Here is a 21,849-nt window from a genome sequence, read left to right as displayed (position 1 = left end):
AGTCCAGTTAGTTTCGCGGGCCTGCTTGGCCGCGCCCCGAAGGAACCCCGCGAGAGTTTCTGGGTTCCTGAGTTCCAGAGTAAGAGAGAGTGCTTGCACCGCCGCAAAGAAACAGCAGAGTTCTGTTTGGTGATTAGTTGGTCTTAGTTTATGAATCGTTGTTCTGGAATAAAGAAATACAGCTTCCCTGGCCAGCCGTTGTCTCGGCGTCTCTGTTACCCACCCGTGAAGCTAGCCCGGCCGGCTAGAGCTTACGAATTTTAACAACACTTGCTTCTCTACTTCTTTCTCTGTGGCAGATTGGGCTGCTCTGTAGAGCTCTCCCTCATGAGGAATTCATTGCATTCCAGGCACAGGAATGTATAAGAGCATCTTCCTCTTTTTTTTATATTTAATTTATTTATTCCCTTTGGTTGACCTTGCTGTTTTATTGTTGTTGTTATTATTGTTATTGTTGTTGGATAGGACAGAGAGAAATGGAGAGAGGAGGGGAAGACAGAGAGGGGGAGAGAAAAACAAGACACCTGCAGACCTGCTTCATCGCTTGTGAAGCGACTCCCCTGAGGTGGGGAGCCAGGGCTTGAACCGGCACCCATACGCCAATCCTTGTGCTTTGCACCATGTGTGCTTAACCTGCTGTGCTACCCCCGACTCCCTGCATCTTCCTCCCTGCAACTTCCTCTTTAGTCAATGCTTTTCTTGGGCATATGGTAGGGCAGAGTCTCCTGTCAGATTCAGGCACAGAGACACAGAGACACAACCTTCTTTGCACAGAAGGTCCAGGAGAAGGCCTGTGTGTCATCATCTACAGTGAGATGAGTCTCTTCATGGTCAGCCTGGACCTAGACTGAGGTTTCTCTACATCTAGGTGGCAAACATCTGCATGAACATGAAATAGGCCAAATGGCAGACACTGAGGAGCTTCCACTAGAAGCAGATGACTCCCCCAGCCTCACATGTGGAGACCAACAGGGGAGAGGGGACCCCCTGGGCTCCTGGATATGCCTCAACCAGGTTATATCTTCCTTCCTGAAACAAGCTCATGACACTGAAAACCAATTCCATGGTGGTGGGGGTGTGTGCAGGATTGGCAGGAGCCTAATAGCCCCCAGAAACCATGCATGTCTGCCAAGAAAAACACAGCTCCCTTTCCATGCTGTGGGCACATTCTGTGGTCATGATGGGCTCATCACGGCCACCTCAGCTTGAACCTATGCTTGGATTTCTCTCCACACAGACTATGAATATCACCATTAAAATGGAATGGCTCCACTACCAGTGACTAAGGACCTGTCCCAGGAACAGGATGACTCCAGATCAGTTTCCAGCTGCCAGGAGTCCTTCATTTTGGAGCAGCTACTAGAGGACACCCCAGGTGAGCTCCTCCTCAAGCCTAGGTCCCCAGGTTGGGCCAGCAGGGGAGAGGGGAACTGCACCCTTTGCTGCAAGTGCGACCTCTCTGGCCATCTATCCCCTCCTGTAAACAAACTCAGGACACTGAAAACCAGCCTCACTGGGGAAATGGGACCAGAATATACACCAGAACTAATAGTGATCCAGCATGATAACTTCTAGTTCCAAGTTTATAGAAACCTCTTAAGTTCTCAATTAAAAAGCCAATGCCACTTCCACACCTTCAAATTCAGTAAGTAGTGGGGAGTCCAGGTCTCCTATCTCAACTCCTCATTAAACACTTTCCTGCTGATATGCAGGAATCGTCTTCTAGCTTTAAGACTGGGTTTGCTTTCCCCATTTGTCCCGCTACAGTGGTTTCTGTGGATAGGGTGTGGATGCTCAGCCTCTTGGTTCTCCAAGTCCTTCATCCTCTCACTGCCTCTGCTTTGCTCTCTGGGGCCCCTCCTTTGTCCATTGCTAAACCCACTGCTATGTTCACAGGTCTCTGCGCTGGGGGTGACTCTACCTGGACCCTGAACAACTCTGTTGATAGAGGCCACCAGAAGAGCATCTTGGTAGCTATGTACCAGAGCAGTGACACTCTCACCACCCTCCATGATGTGGAAAGCATCAGGCAGAGCTCCCTGTCCAACTGTCTGCACGGGGCCCTCTCATGGCTTTCAATTTTTGTCTCCCATTCTCTCTCAATTGCTCTCTGTTCTATCAAATAAAAATGAAGTTAAAACTAATAATTATAAAATGATAATAATAAATACCCATGGAGCTGGGAAGATAGCATAATGGTTTTGCAAACAACTTTCATGCCTGAAGCCCAAGGTCCCAGGTTCAATTCCCCACATCACTATAAGCTGAGGAGTGCTCTGGTAAAATAGATTTTTAAAATCCTTTAACAAGAAAAGGGGGAGGGGAGTTAACACAGCATAATGGTTTAACAAAGAGGCTCTCATGCCTGAGGCTCCAAAGTCCCAGGTTTAATCCAATCCACCACTGGTATTGAGGGTGGGGGAATGGAGAAGGGGGGAGGGAGCGAGAGAGAATGGAAAAGAGTGTGTGGGGATAAGATAGCATAATGGCTATGCAAACAGACAATCATTCCTGAGACTAACAAGGCCCTAGGTTCAATTCCCTGCATCACCATAAGCCAGAACTGAGCAAGGCTCTGGAAGAAGATGAAAAAGAAGCTAGGGGGAAGAAAAGTTAAATACCTGTGGAAAGAAGCTAATGAACACTTGATCTGGACTATCTGGGGACACAGTCTTTTACTATGTCTGTGTGTAGGAATTCACTTCATGTGGAGGCTGCAATAGTGGTGGGCATGCCAGAGGTTATTATATGAAGGGACTGACTCTTTGGAAAAGCAAGTGAGTTCATCTCTTGGGGGACAGGGGCTGAGGGGGGTCAGATTGTTGGCATGTCTTGACCAAAGATGCTGAGCAGTCTCCTGAATCATTGACTGCATTCTGGCTCCTTCATGTGGTTAAATAGTGAATAGCACCCTTTAAAGTTATTTGGGATTTTTTGTTTGTTTGTATTTGGGTGGTTTTTTTTATCTTTGTTGTTGTTGTTTGTTTTTTCCATTTGATTTTCTAGGACATTGGGAAATTAGGAGGGGAAGACAACAACAACAAGACAACAAATAACCTCATCCAAAAATGGGGGGAGGACTTGGACAGAATATTCACAACTGAAGAGATCCAAAAGGCTGAGAAACACATGAAAAAATGCTCCAAGTCTCTGATTGTCAGAGAAATGCAAATAAAGACAACAATGAGATGCCACTTCACTCCTGTGAGAATGGCATACATCAGAAAAAGTAACAGCAGCAAATGCTGGAGAGGGTGTAAGGTCAAAGGAACCCTCCTACACAGCTGGTGGGAATGTCAATTGGCCCAGCCTCTGTGGAGAACAGTCTGGAGAACTCTCGGAAGGCTAGAAATGGACCTACCCTATGATCCTGCAATTCCTCTCCTGGGGATATATCCTAAGGAACCCAACACACACATTAAATAAACACACCTGTAGAGGAGCCTCTTGTGTTGTCGTTTTTTCCCCCATTATTTAGAAAGCAAATATGTTACAAAACATTATCATTTGTTATGTAATTCATCATATATTTCTTGTTTATTTTTTTAATTAATGTAATAAAAATTCATTTTATAAAATAATACAAAAGGGAAGGTGGGCATAGGAATCCAGTGCTTCTGGCTCCCCTGGGAGGGTTAGGAGGCACCCCTCCCCCCACCCATCCCCCACCCCACCCCCGTCGTACTGGGGTCTCAGGGTCTCAGAATCTTGGGTTCTGCCTGAGGCTACAGTCTGGCTGGGCCTCTCTTAGGCAGTGAGTGAGCTGCAGCAAAGTCTGCTGGGAGAAGCAGTTTGATTGCAGTGCTGGAGCGCTGGGCCTGGTGTCCTGGTATGGTCAGGGGCAGCTGGACTGGTGTCTTTCTCAGGGAGGCCCCTAGTTCCCACTGCTCAGCATCCCCAGTAGCTTGCTGGGCTCCAGGCCCTATTACTGGGCCACACTCGGCACATCAAAGCCCATGCGCCTCAGGAACTGGGCCACGTTCACCTCCTGCCCTGTGAACTGGTTGCGGATGGTGGGGCAGGTAGGGTTGCAGTGAGGCCAGGGGCAGCTATCCACCAGGTGGATGGGGCAGCCTTTCACGGGGGCTTTGCTGGCATTATGGCTCTCATGCAGGCTCCTGTCCCAGCAGTGCAGCGCCTCGGGTAGGGACGTCCCGTTTACCTGGACTTCCGTCCACTGGCTGCAGACAGAAAACCAGCAGGGGTCAAAGTTCAGGCAGGGTGCAGCCAGAGATGGCCTGAGCTAACTGAGTAAATGGCTTCAGCAGCTTTAGAAAGGTCAAGTGGGTGGGCAGCCTGAGGTCTGGGGGGGGGGGTTGTTAGGGCATCTCGTGTGAGGAATGATGAGGGATGATGCCCTAGAGACCCGGGAACACTGACCTTCGGATGATGACCTCATGTGAGAAGCAGGCAGGGGCAAAGCTGGCCCTGGAAGGAAGGAGAGGGATACCCATGAGTCAGTCCCAGTCCCACAGTCCACCTCGGCCTGCCCCTACCCCTCCCTTGGGGGCCAGGCCTCTACCTGCCTCTCAGTCCCTTCCTGTCACCGGGTTTCATCCCCAGCAGCACACATGTCTCTGCCACCCTCCTCCCTTCTGCCTCTAGACCTCATTTATTTACTTATTTATTTATTTATTTATAGAATCAGAACACCACTCAACCCTGGCATAAGGTGGTGCTGGGGATTGAACCAGTAGCTTTGGGGGCCTCAGACACACAAGGTCTGTGCTCTAAGAGGCTGAGCAGTCTCCTCAGCCCTGTAGTTTGCTTTACAGGGATGTTTCAGGTTCTTAGGAAAATTGAAGTATAACCCCTGTCCCCACAGATGGGACACTGGTCACAGGGTGACCTGCACATGACACATGTTGTCCAGAGTGCACCAGGGACATGAGAGTCTCACTGTTTCCCCTTCTATCAGTTTGGACAAATAGCACTCAGAATAGTCCCGCGCCCCTAGGATCCCTGTTCATCCCTCCTCCCCAAATCCCTGGAATTCCCCAGATCTGTTTCCACAGCTCTGTCTTTTGCAGAATGTCCTGTCGTTGGGACCATGCAGTGTGTGGCCTTCCCAGATGGGAATCCTCTTTATTCTGGCTGCTTTTCAGTGCTGCACAGTTTCCCTTGATGTGGGGGAGATCAGTGTACTCCCACCCATGGCAGGCTCCTGGCTGCTCCCCTTTCTAAGTCCCCTTTAGGCGAAGTGCTCCCCACCATGTTGAGAAGGGGACACAACTCACGACACATTCTGGAGTGTGTGTCTCAGCTCTCCGGCTAGGTTCTGGACGTAGAGCCTCTGGTCCTCCTGCACTGGCTGGCCAGTGAGGTACGCGTTGTCCACTATCAACTGGGCCTGGTCGAACAGCCACTGCACCACGAACAGCGGGCCTGGGGAGAGCAGGGGCTTGGTCCCTGAGGTGTCCACCCTTTCTGAGAGGTACTCTGCCCTCCACAGCCCCCCGCAGCTGGCCTGGCCCCCACAAGCCACACTCTGTTCTAGATCACAGGGACCTGAAAGCTCCCTAGAGTTTGGGGCTTGGAGGGGTGGTGGGGTCCTACAACAGCGGGCCCTAGGGTGCAGCTCCAGGGGGTGCAGTGCTCTCTAGCGCCCCAGTGAGGCAAACAGAGCTAGTCACCCTACTCCGGTGGACACGGACCTAAGCCGACCTCTGAGGGACTGTCTTGGGTAATGGATGTTGGAGGGGTGCAAAACGGCGGACCCCACAGTCCCACTCACTGCTCACTGTTGGGTAGACTTTGTAGCCGAAGAAACAATTCCATTCCTCGCCTTCCTTGAACTGACGCCGGCAGGGCTCTGGGACCAGCCCGTTCCAGTACCTGGGTCACAGGCTGCAGGTCAGGCGGCGCCCCAGGCCACACAGCAGAGCGGGCACGCCCACCCAACTCAGGTCCCGCCCACTCGGCGCAGATGCCGGCGCAGACCACGCCCAGTCCGCTTAAGCCCCGCCCAACCAACAACAAGTAGGGCTCAGTCCACAATAGGTCCCGCCCACGCACTTGATTCCCCGGCGGATGACCTCCGTGGGCGCGCAGGTGAGAGTGTCGACGCAGTCTGTGTGCCGATACTGCTTGTTATCCAGGAACCAGCCCGAGTCGACCAAACCCCGCACCTGGATGGCCGGGTAGCCCAGCTCCTCCAGCTGCTTGGCCACCCGGTCCACATTGAGCAGCACGCCAGTGCCTCCCGCGCTGTGGGGAGACAGGGTGTGAGGCTGGGGTGGGGACGCGAGGCGGGGTGACTGGGATGTGGATGCTCCCCACATCCACAGTCCTGTACAACGCAGAGAGGGGGCTGCAGAGCAGGGGCCCAGGCCAACTGGTCTTTCCCTCCATACCTCCTTCTCTTCCTCTCTCTGGCTCTCTGCCTCAGTTTCCCTATAGACAGTTGAGATGAATGGGTGTCCCAGGTCTCTTGAGCTCCCCACTTGTTGGGTTCCCAGGCCTTGGAGAAGGAACCCTGGTCCCCATGCAACCCACAACCAACTTCCTGGGTCACAAATCAGGCCTTCCTTCTATCACATTATCTGGGGGGATCCTCTGAAGTGAAATCACCAGCTGCCCAGGAATGCCCATTCTTCTTGCACATTCTTCCCAGCTAGGCAGTGCCACACCCCTGAGGCCTGTGGGGCCCCCGCTCCCCTTCCCTTCTACCCAGTGTCTACCCCCTAGCCTGCATCTGTGTCCTCCCACCCCCTGCCAAGCTCACCTGCTTCCTGCCAGCAGCAGCACCTTGCCCCCTGCCAACCCCCTGTCCAGGAGCTCCCGAACCACCTCCTGGATGATGAGGGTACCCATGAAGGCATAATCATCTGTGGGGAGAAAGAAGGCGGCTGCCGGTGGACTGGGCAGGGCAGGCCCACAGCCAGCCCTGGAGCAGGGAGCCCTGGAGCCAGCTCTCACTGAGGGCATCTGGAGGTGGGGGGTGGTGGTGGTGGCACTAGCGACAGCCAAGAAGGAGGTGGCTGATGCATACCAGGCCACACTGAGACCCCACCCAGGGAGCTTGGAGGAGTGAGGGGGCCTCCCCCTCCCTCAGGGTCAGCCTGTCAAGGGATGGAGGGGGTGTAGAGACTGGAGGTCTTTATCTTCCCAGGAGCCCTGCCTGGCCCAGGCACTCACTCTTTTTAGTCTTGGGGGAAGCGCCACTCCATACATCACTGGAGCAGTAGGGGATGAAACTGCAGCAGAAGGACAGAGAGACACAGGTACAGTGTGAGCTGCTGCCCCCCTCCCTGGGAGGAAGGAAGCCCTCCCCAAGAACCTTCTCCCAGAAGTGACCCCCAAAAGGAAGAGCCTTTAAGAATATCCCCCCTGCTCATGCTTACACCATGTTGGCATTCCACCAGTGGGGGTTCTCCTCTGGAAGGGAGGACAGAATCCCGGTGCCTGTGGGGGGACACAGGTGATGGGGCTGCTTGCTGGGCGTGTGTGCGTGTGTGTCTGTGTGTGTGTGGGGGGTGGCCACCCGAGAGCACATGTGTCTCTGTGTGCAGGGATTTCTCTACAGCCCGGTGTGGCTCCAGCAATGGAGGCAGCCGAAAGCACGTAGGGATGGACACATGAAGTCACCATGCTCAAGATGCCCAAGCTGTGACAGCTAGGTGAACCCTGGGAGGTTGGGATAAGAGTGCCAGGGCCATGGATGGGTGGCCTCTGGGAAGTTCAAGAACTGGGCTGGGGAGAAGGACGCTGAGCAGCTTCCAGGATTGGGGATGGAGAGTCCCAAGAGGTGTGCCCCTGGCCCAGGTGGGTCTGTCTCCCCCGCCCACCCCGTCTGTTCACCTATGCGGGTGCGCGGCCAGTCCTTGGAGCTCATGAGGTGCGGCGTTGCGCTGTGTCTCAACTCGCAGGTGTCGCGGTTGAAGCAGTACCAGCCTCCTGTACAGACAGTCCTGTGCTTAGGCCTGGCGGCCTGGAGAGTCCGCCCTCCCGCGGTTCGGCCTGGGGAGGTGGTGGGCAGGGGCGGGGGCGGGGGCGGGGGTGGGACGAACCTTCCAAAAAGATCAGCCAACGTCCACTGCCTTTGGACTCCTTCAGGTAGTAGCTGCAAGGGCGCGAGGCGGCGCGGCGTCAGCGGGGTTCAGGGTCGCCCCCATCCCACCCAGAGCCTTCACTCGGGTGTGGAGGGGTAGGGGGCCCCCGGCAGGGAGGGGGCATCATTCCACCTGTCACCTCACGCGTGTGGCCACACGAGGGCGCCAGCGGACGGGCAGCGCGTCTGTCCCAGCGAGAGGGCACAACCCCAGGAGGGGGCGCTCGAAGGGCGGGGAAGGGCTCGAGGGGCTGCGTGGTCCGTGGAAAATCCCTCGGGCCGCACGGCCCGAGACCACCCATGACCTCCGCGCGGGCAGCCTTTCGGGGGTCCCAGGCTCGGGGGGGGGGGGGGGGGGGGCTTGGCGCTCAGAGAATAGCAGGACCCCGGTAAAAGTGGGGTCGTGCTGGGACGCACAGAGCAGGGTTGGACCTGCCACCGAGGTCTGAAGAGTGTCCTCAGGCTGTGCAGTCACCTAGGGCCTCAGCTACCCATCCTTCCCAGCCTGCGTCCCTGACAGATGGAGGGCACTGTGCCACCTGAACCTCCTCTCCATTCCACCCCTCTCTCCTGGTCAGGCAGCAGGGCAGTAGTGGCTACAGAGAACTGCAGTGTGTGTATATGGGAAGGGGGGGTCCCACAAGACTCCACGCCCCCCTCGCCTCACCCCCTCCTGCTGGGGTCAGGGTCACTCACCCAGGGACCGAAGGCCATGAGCAGGCTGCGCATCAGTGACCAGTGGGGTCATTCCCAGGGCCAACTGGGGACCAGCTCTTCTAGCGCCGCCCCGTTTACCTTGGGGCGCCAGTATTCCCCACCCTCCCGCCCCCCCGACCCACCCAGACCGACGGGACTCCTTTCTGCTAGGGCGTGAGCCACCCGGGCCAGCCAGAGAGGGTGCGGACGCCCCGCAGCCGGAGGGGCCGGCCGGGAGCCTGGAGGGGGCGCACCAGGGCCTTACCCTGCCGGGCTGCCATCGTTACAGGTGACCGACTTGTTGAGCAGGAGATGCAGGTGCAGATCTTCGCTGGGCTGCTGTGAGGCGCAGGGGTACAGGGCTTGCGCCAGGCTCTGAATCTGCTCCATGAAGCTCTCCATGTTGCCTTCCAAGGCCGTAAGGTCCAGAGGGAAGCTCTCCACCACTTGCCTGTCGTCCGCCACCCGCTCTGCCCACGACCGGTGCGGCTGCTGGCCTAGGCGCTGCCAGGTCATCTGAGCTTCGCAGTCCCCAGCCCAGTACAGCAAGCCCAGCAGCAGCAATGCACACACTTCAGGACCCATGGCCACAGCGCTTGCACCCGTGGCCACCTGCGGAGAGTGAGCAGCAGTGAGGTGGTGGCAGGCCCCTGGGAGCCCGAGGTCCAGGGCAGCGGTGGGGGGTGTGGGGGGGAGGCGCTTGCCCGCTGAGACCATGGAGCCTGCTGGGGGATGCGGGGGCGGTTGGACATCGAGGCTGTACCCCGATGCCTTTGGCCTGGGCTGCTGAGCAGGGCGCGGGGGCGGCCCGGATGGTGCGCTACCTCCCCCCCTCACAAGTGAGTCGCTGGGACCGAGCCTGGGCGGTGCTCTCGGGGGACCAGGGGCTCCTGGGTGCCCGCGCTTTAGATGTGCCACCACCGCCCCTGCTGCCCGGGCTGGCAGAGGGCGAGGGGGCCGCGCTTGCTCTTTTCTTGGCCTAGGCATCGCCTTTTCTTCCCAAACCATAGGCCTGACAGAGGGGCCTGGATTATTCTCCATGGCAGCAGGAGGTGCTCCCAGCCTGGCTCCATGGGGGGCAGCACGGCACGAAGGCCCTCACCAATTCATTCACAGTGGCCAGCTTGGCGCCGCCAACCCTCTCTCCCAAGCTGCTTCCAGGGTCATGGGGGGAGGGGGGGCGGGTGGCTCCCCTTGTGTGTGGCCACCCCCGGGTGCGAGCACTAACCAGAGCCCCAGGCCCGGTCGCCCAGCACACTGGCTGCCCCTAGCCCAGACCTCACCTTGGTTGGTCTGGGATGCTCTCTCCGGAGTCTCTGCTCTGCGCTCTGGTCCACCCGGCTCGGGAGCGCTCCCTCTCTGGTGATGGCCAAGAGACTCTGGGACTTTTATTCAGTGAGGCCCCAGATCAAAGAGATGGCGGACACAGGAATCTGTGCCCAGGGGCCTCCAGGAGGAGCTAACAGGTGTGGCGCAAGGCCCTGGTGCCCTGGGTGACATGCGGGAGGTACCGGGCGCCCCAGGCTCCTGAGGGAGCCTTCCAGGACCGCTACAGGAGGAGGACCTGGGGCGACCAGTGGGCCTGCACCTCTGTGGGGTCTTGGACCCTCCCCACAGGGGGCCAGGAGGCGGTAGCTGACGTGACCCATGCTGAGCACACCCCTCACCCCCTAACCCCCGGGAATTCTCCCTGCCTCTGTGGTGGCTGCGACATGGCCTGGATTTACCTCTCTGCATCTCCTTACCTTCCCAGGCAGCCTCCCCAGGATGGAGCAAGACTTTCTGGTAGAAATCCAAGTGAGGAGAACAGGTGTTTGACTAATTCTCTACCTGGGAGTCAGGGAGGCAAAGAAAGAAAAATGTTTGCTAACCCTCATCCCCAGAGCACAATCCAGACCTCTTCCTGCCAACCCTTCATGTGTGTCCATGGGCAGCGAGACACCCATTCCAAGTCAGAATGCATGCCTGGCCTTTGGGGACCAGTTCAGACCAAGGACAGGACTTCCAACTCCGTTTCCCTAATTCAGGCAGCCAGGGAGCAATGTCCCCCAGGAAGCCATCTGCCTGGGCTCCTAAGCCCAGTCCTACCGACCTATGTGCAGGGCTGCAGGTTCCCTGCCTCTCTTTGTCCCCTTTGTCCCACTATCCACAGACAGCCCACTGTCCTGCACACATATCAGGTGACACAGTGGGGCACCCATCTGGGGCCATGGAGCACTGTGGTGCCAAGTATTTGAGGGGTGCCAGGTGCTGCCAGTGTGTGCAGTGGTCCAGATCCTCCCCAATTCCTCCCATTTTCCCTATGAGGACAACTGAGGCTTGGAGGAGCCAGCAGTAGAGCCAGCGATGCGCTCCAAGCATGTGGAAATCCATACTGCAGCCCCCCACACACCTATCCCATTGTTGAGTCAATTCAATGGTCATGCTTAGTGTGGGACCAGGGAAGTGGCATAGTGGACAAAGTGCTAGGTTTTCAAGTATGAGATCCTGAGTTTGATCCCTGATATCACATCTGCCAGAGTGATGCTCTGGTTCTTTCTCTCCCCACATTTCATTAATAAGTAAGCCTTGGGCCTGTGAAATAGGTCACTTGGATAGTGCACTGCATTGTCATGTGGGCAACACATTTCAAACATGGCTCCCACTATGCTAAAGGAAGCTTTGGTGCTGTGGTCTCTCTCTCTCTCTCTGCGTCTCTCTCTCATTTTTCTGACTTTTTTCTTTTTCTTTTCCTTTAAAAATTTATTTTATTTATAAAAAGGAAACATTGACAAAACCATAAGGTAAGAGTGTACAACTTCGCACAGTTCTCACCACCAGACCTCCGTATCCCATCCCCTCCCCTGATAGCTTTCCTATTCTTTCACCCTCTGAGAGTCTGGACCCAAGATCATTGTGTGTCTTTTCCTTTTTTGAAAGCACTGCTCAGCTCTGGCTTATGGTGGTGTAGGGGGATTGAAGCTGGGTCTCTGGTGCCTCGGGCATGGAAATCTTTCCCATAACCACTATGCTATCTCTACTGGCCTCTGCCTCTACTAACAAACAAAAGAAAACACATTTTGGGGGTGCAGGAGGTGACACAGTGGATGAAGGAAGATGTCTTGGACTCTCAAATATGAGGTCCGAAGTTCAACCTCTAGTTTCCCATGTGCCAATATGATGCTCTAGTTCTCTTTCTTTTTTTTTAAGATCTTTTTTTTTTTTTAATTTTTTAACCAGAGCACTGCTCAGCACTGGCTTATGGTGGTGCAGGGGATTAAACCTGGGACTTTGGAGCCTCAGGCATGAGCATCTGTTTGACTGGTGTAAAAATACTGGTTCAAGCCTCCGGCTCCCCACCTGCAGGGGAGTCACTTCTCAGGCAGTAAAGCAGGTCTGCAGGTGTCTTTCTCTCCCCCTCTCTGTCTTACCCTCCTCTCTCTATTTCTCTCTGTCCTATCCAACAATGACATCAACAACAACAACAATAATAACTACAACAACAATAAAAACAAGGGCAAGAAAAGGGAAAATAAGTTAAAGATATTTTTAAAAATACATAATTTCTTTTTTGCTATTATCTTTATTTATTTATTGGATAGAGACAGCTATAAATTGAGAAGGTAGGGGATGATAGAGAGGAAAACAGACAGAGAGACACCTGCAGCACTGCCTTATCACTCACAAAGCTTACCCCCTGCAGCTAGGGACCGGGGCTCATACCTGGGTCCTTGTGCATTGTAACATGTGCATTCAGCCAGGTGCACCACCACCCAGTCTCAGTTCTGTGTTTCAATAACAAATAAATAATTTTAAGATAATAACAATGGACACTCATGCCTGAGACTCCAAAGTCCCAGGTTCAGTCCCGCACACCACCATAAGCTAGAGCTGAGCAGTGCTTTGGTAAATATATAGATAAATTAATAATAATAATAATAATAATAATAATAATAATAGTCAGGCTTAGCTTCAAACACAGGTCCCATCTGGGGCTGTCCCCTGCCCCAGTCTGGTGGAAGGCTCTGGGGAAGCTAGCCAGCACTTTTGTTCCTCCTCCTGGTGTCCCTTGTCCAAGTCTAGGCAGGCCATGCTGGCTTACAGCTGGACAGTATGGTGGCCCTGGCTCCAAGTCACTTCCTGGCAGGGAGATCCTGGGAAAGGTCTGTGACCTCTTCCCAGGCCTCCACTTCCTCCCCTTTTAAGCAGGGCAGTGACCGTCCCTCCATCAGAGTGCAGCTGTGGGATTATAGGAGCCTATGCATGAGAGCGCAAAAGGTTGTCAGCTAGCCCCCGCCTTTGCAGGAGTGGGGGGCTGTGGGGGGCGAGGGCTGGTTTGTTCTGAAACCTGGCCCTGGGCTTTGCTGGACTGTGATGGGTCCACACACACAACGAAAAAGAGTCTGTGGTTAGGTTTACTCCATGCTAGTGGCTGTGAGGAAGGCGCCTCTGTGGGATGCATAGTGCAGGACTTCCATGCTTGAGACCTTGTTGTGGTTTATGGTAGAGCAGTGATCTGGCCTTTTCCCTTACTTCTCCCTCATTAAGTATATAAATAAATATTTATTTCTAATTATTTATTAATTATTATTATTTCATTTAGTTATTTTATTTTTATTTTTAAATTTCCTTATTGGGGAATTAATGTTTTACATTCAACAGTAAATACAATAGTTTGTACATGCATAATATTCCCCAGTTTCCCATATAACAATGCAACCCCCACTATGTCCTTTGTCATCCTTCTTGGACCTGTATTCTCCCCACCCACCCTATTAATTATTATTTAAGATAGAGGCAGAGAATGAAATAGACCCACAGCACTGAAGTTTCCTTCAATGTAGTGGGGGCCTGGCTTGAACCTAGGTTGCAATTATGGCAAAGCTGCTCACTATCAAAGCTAGTGATTTTACTGGCCCTACTTTTATTTTCCATTTTAGATTTATTTACTTATGGGGGGGGGCTGGGGCTCATACCTGGGTCCTTGAGCATTGTAATGTGCATTCAACGAGGTGTGCCACCACCCAGTCTCAGTTCTCTCTTTCACTAACAAATAAATAATTTTAAGATAATAATCATAGACTTTCATGCCTGAGACTACAGAGTCCCAGGTTCAATCCCCCACACCACCATAAGCCAGAGCTGAGCAGTGCTTTGGTAAATAAATAAATAAATAAAATAATAATAATAATAAATGACAGGGGTAGATAACATAATGGTTATGCAAAGAGACTCTCATGCCTGAGGCTCCAAAGTCCCAGGTTCAATCCCCTGCACTACCATAAACCGGAGCTGAGCAGTGCTTTGGTTAAAAAAAAAAAAGGGAAATAAATAATAGGTTTAGCTTCATCTGGGGCTGTCCCCTGCTCCAGGCTGGTGGAAGTCACTAGGGAAGCTAGAGAGAGGAGAAAGATCCATGGCATCTCTCTGGCACATGTGATGCTGGAAATTGAACTTGGGACCTCATGTTTGAGTGTCTAATGCTTAATCCACTGAGCCATCTCCTGGATTGCAAAAATAAAAATTAAGAAAGTTAGGGCGATGATAGCATAATGGTTATACAAAAACACATTTATGCCTGAAACATGAAAGTTCCCAGGTTCAATCTCCAGCACCACCATAAATCAGAACTGGGCAGTTCTCCCGTCACACAAAAGAAGAAAACAAACACTAGCTGTAGAAGTAAAGCAGAGAATCCAGCTCATGAACTGATTAATCCTCTGAGTGACTCTCCCAACATCGGCAAAGAGCCACTCAGACCAGATCTACCCTTGCACCCCTCACGCCTAGGGGCAGCTTCCCCCACTCTCCTTAAGCCACCCAAATCAAGTGTGACTCCCAGGTCAAACTGAAGTCCTTGCTTGGCACCAAAGTGCTCCATGGCCCCAGTTGGGTGCCCCACATTGTCACCTGATATGTGTGCAGGACAGTGGGCTGTCTGTGGATAGTGGGACAAAGAGAGGCAGGGAAGCTGCAGCCCTGCACATAGGTCGGTAGGACTGGGCTTAGGAGCCCAGGCAGATGGCTTCCTGGGGGACATTGCTCCCTGGCTGCCTGAATTAGGGAAACGGAGTTGGAAGTCCTGTCCTTGGTCTGAACTGGTCCCCAAAGGCCAGGCATGCATTCTGACTTGGAATGGGTGTCTCGCTGCCCATGGACACACATGAAGGGTTGGCAGGAAGAGGTCTGGATTGTGCTCTGGGGATGAGGGTTAGCAAACATTTTTCTTTCTTTGCCTCCCTGACTCCCAGGTAGAGAATTAGTCAAACACCTGTTCTCCTCACTTGGATTTCTACCAGAAAGTCTTGCTCAATCCTGGGGAGGCTGCCTGGGAAGGTAAGGAGATGCAGAGAGGTAAATCCAGGCCGTGTGGCAGCCACCACAGAGGCAGGGAGAATTCCCGGGGGTTAGGGGGTGAGGGGTGTGCTCAGCATGGGTCACGTCAGCTACCGCCTCCTGGCCCCCTGTGGGGAGGGTCCAAGACCCCACAGAGGTGCAGGCCCACTGGTCACCCCAGGTCCTCCTCCTGTAGCGGTCCTGGAAGGCTCCCTCAGGAGCCTGGGGCGCCCGGTACCTCCCGCATGTCACCCAGGGCACCAGGGCCTTGCGCCACACCTGTTAGCTCCTCCTGGAGGCCCCTGGGCACAGATTCCTGTGTCCGCCATCTCTTTGATCTGGGGCCTCACTGAATAAAAGTCCCAGAGTCTCTTGGCCATCACCAGAGAGGGAGCGCTCCCGAGCCGGGTGGACCAGAGCGCAGAGCGGAGACTCCGGAGAGAGCATCCCAGACCAACCAATGTGAGGTCTGGGCTAGGGGCAGCCAGTGTGCTGGGCGACCGGGCCTGGGGCTCCGGTTAGTGCTCGCACCCGGGGGTGGCCACACACAAGGGGAGCCACCCGCCCCCCCTCCCCCCATGACCCTGGAAGCAGCTTGGGAGAGAGGGTTGGCGGCGCCAAGCTGGCCACTGTGAATGAATTGGTGAGGGCCTTCGTGCAGTGCTGCCCCCCATGGAGCCAGGCTGGGAGCACCTCCTGCTGCCATGGAGAATAATCCAGGCCCCTCTGTCAGGCCTATGGTTTGGGAAGAAAAGGCGATGCCTAGGCCAAGAAAAGAGCAAGCGCGGCCCCCTCCCCCTCTGCCAGCCCGGGCAGCAGGGGCGGTGGTGGCACATCTAAAGCGCGGGCACCCAGGAGCCCCTGGTCCCCCGAGAGCACCGCCCAGGCTCGGTCCCAGCGACTCACTTGTGAGGGGGGGAGGTAGCGCACCATCCGGGCCGCCCCCGCGCCCTGCTCAGCAGCCCAGGCCAAAGGCATCGGGGTACAGCCTCGATGTCCCACCGCCCCCGCATCCCCCAGCAGGCTCCATGGTCTCAGCGGGCAAGCGCCTCCCCCCCACACCCCCCACCGCTGCCCTGGACCTCGGGCTCCCAGGGGCCTGCCACCACCTCACTGCTGCTCACTCTCCGCAGGTGGCCACGGGTGCAAGCGCTGTGGCCATGGGTCCTGAAGTGTGTGCATTGCTGCTGCTGGGCTTGCTGTACTGGGCTGGGGACTGCGAAGCTCAGATGACCTGGCAGCGCCTAGGCCAGCAGCCGCACCGGTCGTGGGCAGAGCGGGTGGCGGACGACAGGCAAGTGGTGGAGAGCTTCCCTCTGGACCTTACGGCCTTGGAAGGCAACATGGAGAGCTTCATGGAGCAGATTCAGAGCCTGGCGCAAGCCCTGTACCCCTGCGCCTCACAGCAGCCCAGCGAAGATCTGCACCTGCATCTCCTGCTCAACAAGTCGGTCACCTGTAACGATGGCAGCCCGGCAGGGTAAGGCCCTGGTGCGCCCCCTCCAGGCTCCCGGCCGGCCCCTCCGGCTGCGGGGCGTCCGCACCCTCTCTGGCTGGCCCGGGTGGCTCACGCCCTAGCAGAAAGGAGTCCCGTCGGTCTGGGTGGGTCGGGGGGGCGGGAGGGTGGGGAATACTGGCGCCCCAAGGTAAACGGGGCGGCGCTAGAAGAGCTGGTCCCCAGTTGGCCCTGGGAATGACCCCACTGGTCACTGATGCGCAGCCTGCTCATGGCCTTCGGTCCCTGGGTGAGTGACCCTGACCCCAGCAGGAGGGGGTGAGGCGAGGGGGGCGTGGAGTCTTGTGGGACTCCCCCTTCCCATATACACACACTGCAGTTCTCTGTAGCCACTACTGCCCTGCTGCCTGACCAGGAGAGAGGGGTGGAACGGAGAGGAGGTTCAGGTGGCACAGTGCCCTCCATCTGTCAGGGACGCAGGCTGGGAAGGATGGGTAGCTGAGGCCCTAGGTGACTGCACAGCCTGAGGACACTCTTCAGACCTCGGTGGCAGGTCCAACCCTGCTCTGTGCGTCCCAGCACGACCCCACTTTTACCGGGGTCCTGCTATTCTCTGAGCGCCAAGCCCCCCCCCCCGAGCCTGGGACCCCCGAAAGGCTGCCCGCGCGGAGGTCATGGGTGGTCTCGGGCCGTGCGGCCCGAGGGATTTTCCACGGACCACGCAGCCCCTCGAGCCCTTCCCCGCCCTTCGAGCGCCCCCTCCTGGGGTTGTGCCCTCTCGCTGGGACAGACGCGCTGCCCGTCCGCTGGCGCCGTCGTGTGGCCACACGCGTGAGGTGACAGGTGGAATGATGCCCCCTCCCTGCCGGGGGCCCCCTACCCCTCCACACCCGAGTGAAGGCTCTGGGTGGGATGGGGGCAACCCTGAACCCCGCTGACGCCGCGCCGCCTCGCGCCCTTGCAGCTACTACCTGAAGGAGTCCAAAGGCAGTGGACGTTGGCTGATCTTTTTGGAAGGTTCGTCCCACCCCCGCCCCCGCCCCCGCCCCTGCCCACCACCTCCCCAGGCCGAACCGCGGGAGGGCGGACTCTCCAGGCCGCCAGGCCTAAGCACAGGACTGTCTGTACAGGAGGCTGGTACTGCTTCAACCGCGACACCTGCGAGTTGAGACACAGCGCAACGCCGCACCTCATGAGCTCCAAGGACTGGCCGCGCACCCGCATAGGTGAACAGACGGGGTGGGCGGGGGAGACAGACCCACCTGGGCCAGGGGCACACCTCTTGGGACTCTCCATCCCCAATCCTGGAAGCTGCTCAGCGTCCTTCTCCCCAGCCCAGTTCTTGAACTTCCCAGAGGCCACCCATCCATGGCCCTGGCACTCTTATCCCAACCTCCCAGGGTTCACCTAGCTGTCACAGCTTGGGCATCTTGAGCATGGTGACTTCATGTGTCCATCCCTACGTGCTTTCGGCTGCCTCCATTGCTGGAGCCACACCGGGCTGTAGAGAAATCCCTGCACACAGAGACACATGTGCTCTCGGGTGGCCACCCCCCACACACACAAAGACACACACGCACACACGCCCAGCAAGCAGCCCCATCACCTGTGTCCCCCCACAGGCACCGGGATTCTGTCCTCCCTTCCAGAGGAGAACCCCCACTGGTGGAATGCCAACATGGTGTAAGCATGAGCAGGGGGGATATTCTTAAAGGCTCTTCCTTTTGGGGGTCACTTCTGGGAGAAGGTTCTTGGGGAGGGCTTCCTTCCTCCCAGGGAGGGGGGCAGCAGCTCACACTGTACCTGTGTCTCTCTGTCCTTCTGCTGCAGTTTCATCCCCTACTGCTCCAGTGATGTATGGAGTGGCGCTTCCCCCAAGACTAAAAAGAGTGAGTGCCTGGGCCAGGCAGGGCTCCTGGGAAGATAAAGACCTCCAGTCTCTACACCCCCTCCATCCCTTGACAGGCTGACCCTGAGGGAGGGGGAGGCCCCCTCACTCCTCCAAGCTCCCTGGGTGGGGTCTCAGTGTGGCCTGGTATGCATCAGCCACCTCCTTCTTGGCTGTCGCTAGTGCCACCACCACCACCCCCCACCTCCAGATGCCCTCAGTGAGAGCTGGCTCCAGGGCTCCCTGCTCCAGGGCTGGCTGTGGGCCTGCCCTGCCCAGTCCACCGGCAGCCGCCTTCTTTCTCCCCACAGATGATTATGCCTTCATGGGTACCCTCATCATCCAGGAGGTGGTTCGGGAGCTCCTGGACAGGGGGTTGGCAGGGGGCAAGGTGCTGCTGCTGGCAGGAAGCAGGTGAGCTTGGCAGGGGGTGGGAGGACACAGATGCAGGCTAGGGGGTAGACACTGGGTAGAAGGGAAGGGGAGCGGGGGCCCCACAGGCCTCAGGGGTGTGGCACTGCCTAGCTGGGAAGAATGTGCAAGAAGAATGGGCATTCCTGGGCAGCTGGTGATTTCACTTCAGAGGATCCCCCCAGATAATGTGATAGAAGGAAGGCCTGATTTGTGACCCAGGAAGTTGGTTGTGGGTTGCATGGGGACCAGGGTTCCTTCTCCAAGGCCTGGGAACCCAACAAGTGGGGAGCTCAAGAGACCTGGGACACCCATTCATCTCAACTGTCTATAGGGAAACTGAGGCAGAGAGCCAGAGAGAGAAAGAGAAGGAGGTATGGAGGGAAAGACCAGTTGGCCTGGGCCCCTGCTCTGCAGCCCCCTCTCTGCGTTGTACAGGACTGTGGATGTGGGGAGCATCCACATCCCAGTCACCCCGCCTCGCGTCCCCACCCCAGCCTCACACCCTGTCTCCCCACAGCGCGGGAGGCACTGGCGTGCTGCTCAATGTGGACCGGGTGGCCAAGCAGCTGGAGGAGCTGGGCTACCCGGCCATCCAGGTGCGGGGTTTGGTCGACTCGGGCTGGTTCCTGGATAACAAGCAGTATCGGCACACAGACTGCGTCGACACTCTCACCTGCGCGCCCACGGAGGTCATCCGCCGGGGAATCAAGTGCGTGGGCGGGACCTATTGTGGACTGAGCCCTACTTGTTGTTGGTTGGGCGGGGCTTAAGCGGACTGGGCGTGGTCTGCGCCGGAATCTGCGCCGAGTGGGCGGGACCTGAGTTGGGTGGGCGTGCCCGCTCTGCTGTGTGGCCTGGGGCGCCGCCTGACCTGCAGCCTGTGACCCAGGTACTGGAACGGGCTGGTCCCAGAGCCCTGCCGGCGTCAGTTCAAGGAAGGCGAGGAATGGAATTGTTTCTTCGGCTACAAAGTCTACCCAACAGTGAGCAGTGAGTGGGACTGTGGGGTCCGCCGTTTTGCACCCCTCCAACATCCATTACCCAAGACAGTCCCTCAGAGGTCGGCTTAGGTCCGTGTCCACCGGAGTAGGGTGACTAGCTCTGTTTGCCTCACTGGGGCGCTAGAGAGCACTGCACCCTCTGGAGCTGCACCCTAGGGCCCGCTGTTGTAGGACCCCACCACCCCTCCAAGCCCCAAACTCTAGGGAGCTTTCAGGTCCCTGTGATCTAGAACAGAGTGTGGCTTGTGGGGGCCAGGCCAGCTGCGGGGGGCTGTGGAGGGCAGAGTACCTCTCAGAAAGGGTGGACACCTCAGGGACCAAGCCCCTGCTCTCCCCAGGCCCGCTGTTCGTGGTGCAGTGGCTGTTCGACCAGGCCCAGTTGATAGTGGACAACGCGTACCTCACTGGCCAGCCAGTGCAGGAGGACCAGAGGCTCTACGTCCAGAACCTAGCCGGAGAGCTGAGACACACACTCCAGAATGTGTCGTGAGTTGTGTCCCCTTCTCAACATGGTGGGGAGCACTTCGCCTAAAGGGGACTTAGAAAGGGGAGCAGCCAGGAGCCTGCCATGGGTGGGAGTACACTGATCTCCCCCACATCAAGGGAAACTGTGCAGCACTGAAAAGCAGCCAGAATAAAGAGGATTCCCATCTGGGAAGGCCACACACTGCATGGTCCCAACGACAGGACATTCTGCAAAAGACAGAGCTGTGGAAACAGATCTGGGGAATTCCAGGGATTTGGGGAGGAGGGATGAACAGGGATCCTAGGGGCGCGGGACTATTCTGAGTGCTATTTGTCCAAACTGATAGAAGGGGAAACAGTGAGACTCTCATGTCCCTGGTGCACTCTGGACAACATGTGTCATGTGCAGGTCACCCTGTGACCAGTGTCCCATCTGTGGGGACAGGGGTTATACTTCAATTTTCCTAAGAACCTGAAACATCCCTGTAAAGCAAACTACAGGGCTGAGGAGACTGCTCAGCCTCTTAGAGCACAGACCTTGTGTGTCTGAGGCCCCCAAAGCTACTGGTTCAATCCCCAGCACCACCTTATGCCAGGGTTGAGTGGTGTTCTGATTCTATAAATAAATAAATAAATAAGTAAATAAATGAGGTCTAGAGGCAGAAGGGAGGAGGGTGGCAGAGACATGTGTGCTGCTGGGGATGAAACCCGGTGACAGGAAGGGACTGAGAGGCAGGTGGAGGCCTGGCCCCCAAGGGAGGGGTAGGGGCAGGCCGAGGTGGACTGTGGGACTGGGACTGACTCATGGGTATCCCTCTCCTTCCTTCCAGGGCCAGCTTTGCCCCTGCCTGCTTCTCACATGAGGTCATCATCCGAAGGTCAGTGTTCCCGGGTCTCTAGGGCATCATCCCTCATCATTCCTCACACGAGATGCCCTAACAACCCCCCCCCCCAGACCTCAGGCTGCCCACCCACTTGACCTTTCTAAAGCTGCTGAAGCCATTTACTCAGTTAGCTCAGGCCATCTCTGGCTGCACCCTGCCTGAACTTTGACCCCTGCTGGTTTTCTGTCTGCAGCCAGTGGACGGAAGTCCAGGTAAACGGGACGTCCCTACCCGAGGCGCTGCACTGCTGGGACAGGAGCCTGCATAGGAGCCATAATGCCAGCAAAGCCCCCGTGAAAGGCTGCCCCATCCACCTGGTGGATAGCTGCCCCTGGCCTCACTGCAACCCTACCTGCCCCACCATCCGCAACCAGTTCACAGGGCAGGAGGTGAACGTGGCCCCGTTCCTGAGGCGCATGGGCTTTGATGTGCCGAGTGTGGCCCAGTAATAGGGCCTGGAGCCCAGCAAGCTACTGGGGATGCTGAGCAGTGGGAACTAGGGGCCTCCCTGAGAAAGACACCAGTCCAGCTGCCCCTGACCATACCAGGACACCAGGCCCAGCGCTCCAGCACTGCAATCAAACTGCTTCTCCCAGCAGACTTTGCTGCAGCTCACTCACTGCCTAAGAGAGGCCCAGCCAGTCTGTAGCCTCAGGCAGAACCCAAGATTCTGAGACCCT

General features: G+C 56.4%; 2 protein-coding genes and 1 long non-coding RNA gene across 3 annotated transcripts; 2 read left to right on the top strand and 1 right to left on the bottom strand.

Moving 5' to 3' along the window:
* Positions 1–963: 963 nt before the first annotated feature.
* On the top strand, positions 964–2,084 carry LOC132532652 (uncharacterized). The gene is made up of 3 exons (XR_009544563.1): positions 964–1,014; positions 1,238–1,375; positions 1,897–2,084. It is a non-coding gene; the product is annotated as an uncharacterized LOC132532652 (long non-coding RNA).
* A 1,661-nt stretch (positions 2,085–3,745) lies between these two features.
* On the bottom strand, positions 3,746–9,331 carry LOC132532651 (palmitoleoyl-protein carboxylesterase NOTUM-like). Its single transcript, XM_060170966.1, has 11 exons — positions 9,012–9,331; positions 8,010–8,062; positions 7,801–7,896; positions 7,344–7,404; positions 7,138–7,196; positions 6,725–6,827; positions 6,016–6,207; positions 5,735–5,835; positions 5,238–5,385; positions 4,381–4,428; positions 3,746–4,181 (listed from the first exon to the last, which is right to left on the bottom strand). Exons 1-11 carry the CDS (start codon positions 9,329–9,331, stop codon positions 3,926–3,928), a joined length of 1,437 nt encoding a protein of 478 aa, XP_060026949.1. The 3' UTR covers positions 3,746–3,925.
* A 6,890-nt stretch (positions 9,332–16,221) lies between these two features.
* Positions 16,222–21,618, top strand: LOC132532650 (palmitoleoyl-protein carboxylesterase NOTUM-like). Its single transcript, XM_060170965.1, has 11 exons — positions 16,222–16,541; positions 17,482–17,534; positions 17,648–17,743; positions 18,140–18,200; positions 18,348–18,406; positions 18,717–18,819; positions 19,337–19,528; positions 19,709–19,809; positions 20,159–20,306; positions 21,116–21,163; positions 21,363–21,618. Exons 1-11 carry the CDS (start codon positions 16,222–16,224, stop codon positions 21,616–21,618), a joined length of 1,437 nt encoding a protein of 478 aa, XP_060026948.1.
* Positions 21,619–21,849: the final 231 nt, after the last annotated feature.

The sequence above is a fragment of the Erinaceus europaeus genome, chromosome 14, assembly GCF_950295315.1.
Source record: "Erinaceus europaeus chromosome 14, mEriEur2.1, whole genome shotgun sequence".
Taxonomy (NCBI): domain Eukaryota; kingdom Metazoa; phylum Chordata; class Mammalia; order Eulipotyphla; family Erinaceidae; genus Erinaceus; species Erinaceus europaeus.
The sequence above is the reverse complement of the archived record's forward strand: the minus strand, read 5'-3'. Positions and strand labels throughout refer to the sequence as shown.